Genomic DNA, 10,262 nt, shown 5'->3' with positions numbered 1-10,262 from the left:
TTCACTTATAAAATGGGTATAAGAATGTCTATCTCTTTGGCTTTTATGATTAACAACAACAACAACAACAACAAGAAAAATACAAGCAAACCTTGCATAGAGCTTCCCATGTAGAGATACACATTTTTTTTTTTATAAAGCAGTTGCCATTTGCTGCTCCTTCCTTATGAAGAATGTGACACTCACCCTTTAATACAAATTTCCAGCAGATTTCCAGAAAATTTCCAATAGAGAAGAGGAGGCAGATTTTTGCAGGGCTCCATGATTTTTTTTTTTTTTTTAAGAGGACAGACCATCCTTACATTCTGTTCTGTTGCACTTTTGAAACAGTTATGCTTTTATAAAGTGTTAAGTGAAGTTGTTCTGTGCCAGCTCCTAGAACCCTCCCATTTTTATCCTGGCCTTGTCTCTGCATTACTTTCAAGGTCCGAAGGTGGCTGTTCCTTATATGGTTCTGTTTAGGTGGAGGATTATTATTATTATTATTATTATTTTTCTTGTACCTTCTGCTGACATTTCACGGATTCCCCGTGTTAGAACTTTGAAAAGAAAATCTGCTTTGAATGTTGAACTGCAGGGTGTTTAATAGCAGGAGCCATGTTTGGACACATTTCAAAAAATGAGAAAAGAGAAGGATTTTATTTCTTAAATATCGAAGGGAAAATGGTTTCAGTTAATTGAGGGACAACTGGTCAGCCTTTATGGTCCCTTCAGTTCCTGGTGATAAAGATGCTGGGACAGCAGATTGCAGGCAGGTCTAAGACGCCTTGCGCGAACCAGGAGGACGGGCTGCGCTGGCGGATGAGGCTCTTTCGGGTGCAGAAGAAGAACCACGTTTCCTCCCCTCCCCTGCCCTGACCACAGCCCGTCCTGTAATTAGCGGAGCCGGTCAATCCGAGCTCGAGCTCGGCAAATCACGGGCTTTCCACGAAATAATGGTGGTTCTGCTGCTCGCGGACATGGACACCTCGAAGCCTGAAAACAGAGAGGATGTTTTTCTTTTTCGTGACGGGGGCAGGGAGGAGAAAAGTGGAAGCGACAGGGGTCCGATGAGTGACACCCGTACACGGTGGAAAAGAAAAGAAAGGGCTTCGATGGGAGCGTGGGAACCGGAGTTCTGCACGGGGAGCGTCAGCGCCCCGAGAACGTGCCCTATGCGCGACCTGATGAAGTCCAGGAAGGGGAACGATAGGAGGCTTTTCTGAACCTTCCCTACGGGGCACGGAGCTCTGCGGGGCGCGGGCTGGGCCGGCGTCTCCTCCCGGCCCCGCGCCCCGGGTCCCCTGCGCGCGCCGCCTGGGTCGCGACGGCCCCTTCCCTGGATGGACTCCCGCCGCGGCCTCCGGGGCGGGGACAGCTCCGGCCACCGCGCGGCCCCTCCGCCCAGAGCTCGCCGGCTCCGAGGCTGGCGGGTCTCGGCGCGCGGCCTGGGCCCCAGGCGAGCGCGGCCGCCGCCCCCGCGGCTCCGCGCCCCGCGTAGCCCGCGGGCTCGGCCGGTGCGTCGCGCGCCCGCCCCGGGCCCGTCCTCCCGCCCCGCGGCCCCGGCGCCGCGCCCGCCCCGCCCCGCCCCCGCCCGCGGGCCGCGGCGGGCGGCGGACGGGACATGGGCCGGCGGCTGGCGGCGGAGGGCGGCTGAGGGCGCCGAGGCTCCGCGCCGTGGCCTCGCGTCCCGTGCGCGCCCGCTCGCGGCAGGGACCCGGCCGGTGCGCGGCAGACCTCCGGCCCCGCGGCGGCGGCTCTCGCTGTCCGCTCCGTGCCGGGCCCGGCGGGCGGCGCTGCCCGCTCCGGGGCGATGCGCTGAGCGCCCCGAGGGCCGAGCTCGGGGACGACAGCGGCGGGGGGAGCCGAGCCCATGGAGCCGGCGGGTACCCGGCGGAGCCGGCGGACGCCGCCGCCGCCGCTGCTGCTACCGCTGCTCCTGCAGGTGGCGGGGCCGGCGGGCGCCCTGGCCGAGACCCTGCTGGACGCGCCGCGGGCCATGGGCACCAGCTCCAGCTCGCCCAGCCCCGCGAGCGTGGTGGCCCCGGGCACTACGCCGTTCGAGGAGAGCCGACTGCCGGTGTTCACCCTGGATTACCCCCACGTGCAGATCCCCTTCGAGATCACCCTGTGGATCCTGCTGGCCTCCCTGGCCAAGATCGGTGAGCGAGCTGGACCCGCGGGGTGCGGCGGGGACCAAGGCCGGGAGGGTGCCCGGATCGGCGAGTTGACCTCTGGGTCGTGGCCGCCTCCCAGTGCACCAGGGCAGGGACGACAGAGCAGCTTCATCTGGCCGAAAGGGACCCCGGGAGGTGCAGTTTCATGCTTTGGCTCTTGAGTGGACCTTGGCCTGGAAATAGCCCCGGAGTTTTAACCCGTACAAACTTAGCGATTTGCGGCTTGCTCTGCCTGGAACGCCGAGTGTGAGAGGCTTCTGCTAAAGCTGAAACCTCTTTACTGAGGAAGGAGGGCAGTGGGCTGAAGTTCATGGGTCTCACCTACTGGGAGAGGGGCGCCAGCAGCACCCAGGCTAGAACGGTGGAAGCCCTGGATGCTTGGGAGAGAGACGTGCCTTGGCAGGGACGCAGACCCTGCCATGCACCTGACTAGTGAGGTGCCTGGAAGGGGACCAGGGACACCTGAGTGCCTGCAGCACGACGGCGACGCCCTGTCTCCTCCCTTTCTCTGGGCTGAGGCTGTCACTCTCCAGGAAGCATTTTCGTGGTGACTGAGGCCAGTGAAGCCAGATGCATGTTTAAAAATAATTAACCCACGTTTCCAAACTACATTTTAGTCTCCTTTGCAAAGCAGGAGCCTCCGAATGGATCTTCTCATCTTCATTTATTTTCACCCCACATAAACTTTCGTTAGGATCGTGGAGCTTTACGTTATTTGTACTTTACATTTTAAATACTTTTAAATTTAAATTACGGCCACTACTGTTGTTGTAATGATTCCAAAAAGTTATCAGGTCGACAGAATTTATGCATTATTGCGTCTGTTTTATACATCTGCTCCTTGAGAGGTCCCATGCTCTAAGGTCTCCATAAAGGATGAAAAGAAACATGGCTGCATCCCCAAGCCTAGAGATTGGTGGGAGAGATGGCATATACACCACAGCACTCATCATGCAGGAAAGTGCTAGGTGGGATAAGACATTCAGAAAAGATGATATGCAGTGTAGGGAGAAGGGAAGCACTTCCTCATGCCGAGGGTGCGTTTAAACTAGGTTTTCAAGGATGAGCAGAAGATGGTCAATTGGAGATGAAATGGAACAACATTCCAGAGAGGAATAAGCAAAGGCCTAAATTGAGAGGGAAGCGCAAAGCAGGGATGGTTTATAGAAAAGTGCAGGGTGCAGGAAGTAAGCCCAAAACAAACCTTCGATGTCAGATTAAGTTAACTAGATTCTGGTAATGGTGACCAAAGGAGGCATGGGCTATTTAAAGGCTTTGCAACCTGTAATTGCCTGGTTTTGACATGGCTCTACTGGTTGAGTGTTTTAATTTCGCCTGGGAAATGGAATAAGGGGGAAAGGATGTCCTTGTCTTATGCACATTTGCATAAACTCGTTGCCTGTCATAGTAAACGCAGGTGCCATCTCATGCGGTCCTCACAGCAGCCCTGCCAAGTAGGAAGGGCAGATATTAATACCCACTCGGGGGAGGTGGAAACTGAAACTCAGAGAGTTTGCCCGAGTTGCCCACGGACGCACAAAGTGCGGAGCCAAGCGCAGGCTCTGTCTACTCTTTCTCTCTCTCAGCCTCTGTCGCTGAAGGGGTGCTTTCATGCCCTGTTTCCATGACTGCTTCTCTGTTGCCATTTCTATTCAGTTATAGCGCTTTCTTCTGTTCCTCACTCTTGATTATTTTAATCTGATCAATCACACTAATAACAGCCACTAGTAGTCACTTAAGTTCATTATCTCTAATTTTCACATCCACCCCGGGACAGGTATGATGGCCGCGTTTCAGATACGAGGAAACTGAGAGCTGGGGAGGTTACCTCGCTGCCGGATGGTGAGCCAGAATTCCAGCCAGCTCTGCTCGATGTCTCATCTTCTTGTCTACCCTGGAGGCTTGTTTGGTGTCAGGGTTAAATGAGAAGAGATATGTATACCCTTCTTAGGACAGTGCTGGGCCTGCAGTGAGCACTGAATATTGTCACCATCAGGAGTGGTGGAAGAGTAGCAGGGCTTACTCCGGCAGTTTTCTGGCACTACGGTACCTTTTCCCCTGGACGGGGCTGCCTCTTGCATTTTCCTGCTTCTGTTTTAGGCTCTGCCTTTTCCAAGCGTTCTTATTCTGAGCACTGCCTTTTTACATTTGCTTGTTTCTATCACAATCTATTCATCTTATGTGACGTTATCATGTTAATTGTACGGTATTTTATCAGAAGGCGTTCTTGCTTGTGTGAGCTCATAGGTGTATTTACCTGCCTGTGGGCAGTTTTCTCATCCAGATGTGTTTCTGTTCCCTGGCACTTGCTGTCCTGCCTGTCTCTTTGCCTGTACCAAAAGTGGTGCTTCTCTGACTACTGTTTCCTCTTTCCTCCCTGCACCTGAGGTGGCGCCGAGACGGAAACAGACAGATGTTCGTATCTCCCAGCCAGAACGGTCTGAGTGGAGTGGAGACCGCCGTGGTGGGGTGAAGGCTACGGTTCTCAGAGAAATAAGTGTAGGCTTCCAGTACCAAGAGCTAGTGCTTGAGGGTCTTTTCTAGGTGCTGCCTTGATATAATCCAGCCCTGTCCTCCTGTTGCTGCTCTGTTCCTAGAGGAGCTGGGAAATGCCCAGGGATCCCCCCTCTACCTCCCCTAGGCCCTAAACTTTCTCTTTGGCTTTGGAGAAGACTGTGCTGGTACCAAGGGCACTTTTACAGCCCTTTAACTGTGGTCTGGCCATTCAAATTCTATTTTAACTCTTGCACTGGAAAAACTATTGCTTTGGCAGGACTCATATGACTCAATTGGCTCACATTTGGGTAGGGTGATGAATTGAGCAGCGCAGGGGGACGTGAGGCTATGGGGTAACAGGAGTGTTAACATATGCAAAATGCCATGGTTTCTATTTGGGGCACTTTTATGCTGTGTACCTAATGTACCTGAGCTTACCTGCCCCAGAGAACGTAGAGAAACATTGCTAGTGATTAAGCTTAACAGGGATCACAGATTGCCCCCAATGGAGGCTCCTAATAGCATTTGTAGGAGGTTGAAATCATGCCCGAGGGTGAATTCAGAATCGTTTTCGAGATTGCTGCACAATATAAACTTAGAAATAACTACAGTCAGAAGTGAGAATATGCATTTTTGGCAGAGTATTGAATGATTCAGCTTTTCATTGTTTTACTTGATTATCAGGGATAATCGACTTTCTAATTGGTCAAAAAGAAAGTTCTGTAGAAAAGAAAGTTTCCTAAAATGATGACGATGGTGATGTTGTGTATGTGTGTGTGAAGTAGGTTAAATAAATAAAAGAACACAGCAAATTCAGTCCACCTTTGAAAAGTGTTTTTAAAAAATTTTGGCAAGAAACATCTCCCAATTTGTTTTTCACTTAGATCCTCATGCATGTGAACTCTTATTGTTCTTTCATTTTGAGTGTTTATATTTTGAATGAACCGTTGATTTTTTAAACAGTTATAAATGCTTACTTTGCTTGGTAAATCCTGTATACAGGGATGGAGTTCTACAGCTTGGAATAATAGGTAGCCAAAGAATGAAGAAGAGAAAAGTTTCCTAGAGTGTTCTAAGATTGTGTCCTCTGATCTCCTTGCCCATGACCTGGGTCAGTGGGATTTGTCCTAAACTGGGTAAACTTGGGCATGCATTCTACCTCTGTTCAGGGTGCTGGGACAAAGCAGTGGGTCCCCTGCTGTTTAAAGTAACAAAGCCCCCTTCTGTGTCCTCAGTGGTTCCCCAGACACCCCCTCATTTATCTTGCAGTCTTGGGAAGCTGGCCTGTTTGCCTCTTCCAGGTGTCAGCTCTCACCTGCCCTTTTCACTTCCTTTGCCCTTGAACTTGGGCTTAGGATGCAGCATTTTCCACTTCTCTTCATCCTGTTGTCTTGAAAGTAAATAACTTGTATTATTATTTTAAGGGAAAGACAAAGCAGTTTGGTCCATGAAGGTTTCTCCTCTGGGCTCCAGACTATCCTGAATTTAAAATAGAAACCAGACTTTCTTTGGTTAATATCTGCCTGATTACTGAGATCCTGATCTCTGGAAAAACCTATCCTTGCCTTTGATCTGTTTCTTTGTGTCATACTTTGTTTTCCTGAAGCATATTTACTGGCTGGTTGGTCAGTGGATGAAGCTCATGGTCTTCATTTATCATTTGAACCACATCTCGCTTTGAACATACGTCTAAAGCCAGGTCCTCCTGATGGCCTGTGTTTGTTCCTAATAAAGCTCAAAGAAGACTTCTAATTTCTTACCGTCTCAAAACCTCCAACCCTTCCTATTGGGCCAACCATACGTTTCCTGTTTTCTGTCCAAAGGATGACTTCAGTGGGTCTCTTTCTAAAGAGACTGTTTCAGGTGCCTTCTAGAATTATCACTGCACTCTACCACAGACATATTTTTGTACCTTTTAAAATAAGAGCAGGTGATTTTCTACCAAAAATATTACTCTTTGTATCAACTTTAAGAATGAGAATAATATTATCATTAATAAGATGCTTTATTTTTTACAGAATTCTTTCATATAGCTTGAAGCCCTAAAGAGGTATACAAAGAACCTTTTGTGTAAACTTATTTGTTCCTTGTAGGGTTTTAAAAACTCACTGTAAAACCAAGTGAATTGGATGGTTTGTATATGGGTAGATTTTCACCAATGCTTTAATTGCTTTAAAGTTTATAGTTCTGTTTGGCTTATCTATGTCCTCTTAGTTCAGTTTTGGTATCTGTATTTTTATTTTTCTAGAAAGTCATTATTTCATTTGTGTTTTTAAATTTATGGGAAGAAATTTACTTTTTATGATTTAAAAAATCTCCACTTTATTTGTATTTAAGTTCTACTTTATTATTCCTATTATTGTTAATTTCATCTTTCTTTACTTTGATCAAAATTCATAGAAGATTATCTATGAATTTTTCTGGTTGGCTTCTTTTTCAAAGAATTAGATTCTGGTTGGCTTCTAATTTATCAATTTCTGCACTTTATTATTTAGTTACTCCTACTTTACTTGGGTGTGTTTTTTAAAAAATTGTTGAATTGAAAGCTTAGCTCATTAATTATTGAATTTACTTGTTTTCCAATATGTTGACTCCCACCTTACAAGGGTAATTAATCCCTGAAAAAACACTTACAGTTGAAAACATATTTAACATTGCTTTCAATATTTTCAATGATAAATATTTTTATGAACTCGTAAGCTCCACAGTTGGCATGGCTAAATGACATTAGTCTTATTAAATTGGACAAAGGTATTTCAGTAGTTTACTTTAGTTGTTATAACTTCTAATAAGTCATTTTCCCTTAATAAATTTATTCAAAATATGACTATTTACTTGTTCTCATTAAATTCAAAGCAATGAAAAACTGACACTTGACTATGTTACAAACAAAACATGTTCATGATACTCTAAGTTATGTAAATTTATCTTTATTGCAAATTATAATAATAACAGTAAACAACATGGCAAAGACTAAAGAATTCAGGGAGATGATGCAACCATCTGTATTCTGAGGAGAACTTAACACAACATATTAGTGATAAAACTGAAAAGATGACTACGTGATGTATCAGCCACCAATTTAAAATCTATAAAATCCAATTTGGTCTTTATGAAGTCAAATAAATGCCTTATGAGATGAAATAGGAATATTACATGAAACTCTTCTTAAATATGAATTCTCATGACCCAAAAGGGTATAACATAAAGGAATGGCAATATATGTATTTAAGGCTAGAAGTATATCCTTCTGATCCTATTTTAGTTGCATTGCATAGATTTGATGTATAGAGTTCTCGCTGTTCAGTTTTCAGTATTTTTAAATTTCCTTGAGATTTTTTTTATTGTGGCCCGATAATTATTTCGAATTGTAGTAGTTAGTTAATAAACACATAGAGATGTGTGGTTATTTTTTATTTTATTCATATTTTAGTCCGTTTTGGTTATATAGACCTGATTGATTTTTGATATTGATTGAGATGTCCTCTCTGACTTAATAGGTGGTCATTTAAAAATACATTTCAAGGCTTGCTTGAAAAAGATTGTGTATTCTCTGTTTATCATGTGCAGGGTTTTATACAGGCACATGTGCACATATACAGACACACATATATACATACCCACAGAGGACTAGGTGAAATTTCAAATTATGGTGTTCAAATCTTTAATAGCATTACTAATTTTTTGGGCTACTTTATCTTTTAGGTTCTGGGGTACATTAAAATCAACCTCTAAGATTGTGATGTCAGTTGCTGTTTGTAATTTTGTCATTTTTTGCTTTATATAGCAATATTTTGATGCTATGTTATTAGGTACATACTAGTTCAATATTGTTACATCTTCTGAGTGAATTCTTCCTTTACTTTTTAAGTTACGTATTAACTTCTCTATTTTAAATAATTTTCTTGTGGCTCAGAGTCTATTTTTTATTATATTCCTACTGCTATTCAAAATAAACTTCATTTTGCATATGTATTTTTTTCTGTATCTATGTTTTTCACATCTATATTTTCCAGACATTTCTTTTCCCTTACCATAACTATCAAATCAGCTGGATAATTTTCCTTTAGCTATATCTCATTAAACCACTTGTAGCTGATTTTGTATCTTTAATTTAAATTTTCAAATATCTGTAGTTTAACGAGACATAATTACATGTATTGTGCATAATGATATATTTGGACTTTGCTCTCTGTTTACTGTGGTTTTACTTTGTGTCTTCAGTTTTCTTTTCTTGCCATATTTTGGCTTAGTCAAATTTTTCCTTCATTTTTTTATACATTTTCACACATTCTGTTTCTATTCCTTTTGTGGTTACACTTCAGTTTTAATATGATTACCTGCTTTAGCAGGAGCCAGGCCAGACTGCCTTGGCTCACATCCCAGGTACGTTTTCCTACATATTTTATAGTTGTATGATTTTTGGCGCATAACTTAAATTCTGAGCTCAGTTGCCCTGTTGGTAAAATGGGGATAATAAAAGTACCAATGTCCTAGGCTGTTGTGAAAATTAAATTCGTTAATATATGTAAAAGATTAAAATTACTTTCTGGAACATAGTAAACATAGTATTTGCTATTTTTACTATTGTTTTATCCTCTTCATGAATAATACTTAAACTTAAAAAAAATTTTACCTGCTATCTGCCAATTTCAGAATTCTGATTTTTTGTCTTGTAATTTACACCTGGTTTGTATTTAATTTCCTCCAAGTTAGTTTTTAATTTTTATAAGCAATGTTTACATAGATTTGTAAACGTGCTTGCTGATTTTTCTTCATTGTTACTTCTTCTCTCTACCCTTTTCGTCCAGATTGTTTTCTTTTTACTGAAATGTGTTATTTAGTGGATACTTTGGGAGGGGAGGCTTTGAATGATAAATTCTCTTGGTCTTTGTATGAAAATGTCTTTATTTTGAGTATTCTCTTGAATATTATATAACAGAGTATAGGTGCTGGAATTATTATCACTTATCATTTGGAAGGTATTATTTCGTTACTTTCTGTTCTCTTTGGTTGCTAAGGAGAATTATGTTGTTACTCTCATTGCCCTTTGGAGTTAACCTGACTTTTCTCTCTGCTTGTAGTGAAGATTTTTCACTTGGTTATTTCAGATATTCTGCTGGTTCCTCAATGTGTCTAAGTATAGATTTATTTTATTTTTCCTGTTTGGAAATTGTTGCGCTTCCATGTTTCTTAACTATGGTTTTCTGTTTTTCATCTGTTTTCCTTTCTTTTCTATTTTTTGGTGATTTTTATCAGATCTTTTTTTCCAGCCTACCACATTACTCTCAGTGTGTTTCTAATCTGTAGTTAACCTATTCCTTAGATTTTTCCTTTTAATTATATATTCATTTGTGCTCTTTTGGTTCTTTTTCAAGTTCATCTGCATTTTGTTCATACTATTCTATTACTTAATGATAGTTTTTACTCCTTCTTTAATTGTTTTATTTATTTAAACTATTCATTTTATAGGTTTTTTTTTCAGATTGTTCTTTTTAGCTGTTGGGTTGCTAATTCTTATGTTTATCACATTTACTGACTTTCCCCTTTTGGATATTTACTTCCTTATATAGATTATAGCTTTTATTGTGAATTTAGCTTCAGTAGGGG

General features: G+C 43.1%; 1 protein-coding gene across 2 annotated transcripts in view; it reads left to right on the top strand.

The window, feature by feature from the left end:
* Window positions 1–1,608: 1,608 nt before the first annotated feature.
* The window catches only part of SLC9A2 (solute carrier family 9 member A2), an 85,281-nt gene continuing 76,627 nt past the window's right edge, over window positions 1,609–10,262 (top strand). Inside the window, exon 1 of one of the 2 annotated variants that reach the window (XR_014253829.1) lies at window positions 1,609–2,141. Coding sequence is in view for 1 of the 2 variants with exons in the window: in XM_082426355.1 (XP_082282481.1) it covers window positions 1,853–2,141 (289 nt within the window). In the remaining variant the exon portion in view is untranslated. The remainder of the gene's footprint in view (window positions 2,142–10,262) is intronic. The other variant, XM_082426355.1, reaches the window with a different exon arrangement.

Source organism: Balaenoptera physalus, assembly GCF_965194825.1.
Source record: "Balaenoptera physalus genome assembly, chromosome: 15".
In the NCBI taxonomy this organism is placed as follows: domain Eukaryota; kingdom Metazoa; phylum Chordata; class Mammalia; order Artiodactyla; family Balaenopteridae; genus Balaenoptera; species Balaenoptera physalus.
This window is presented reverse-complemented; position numbering and strand designations above follow the sequence as displayed.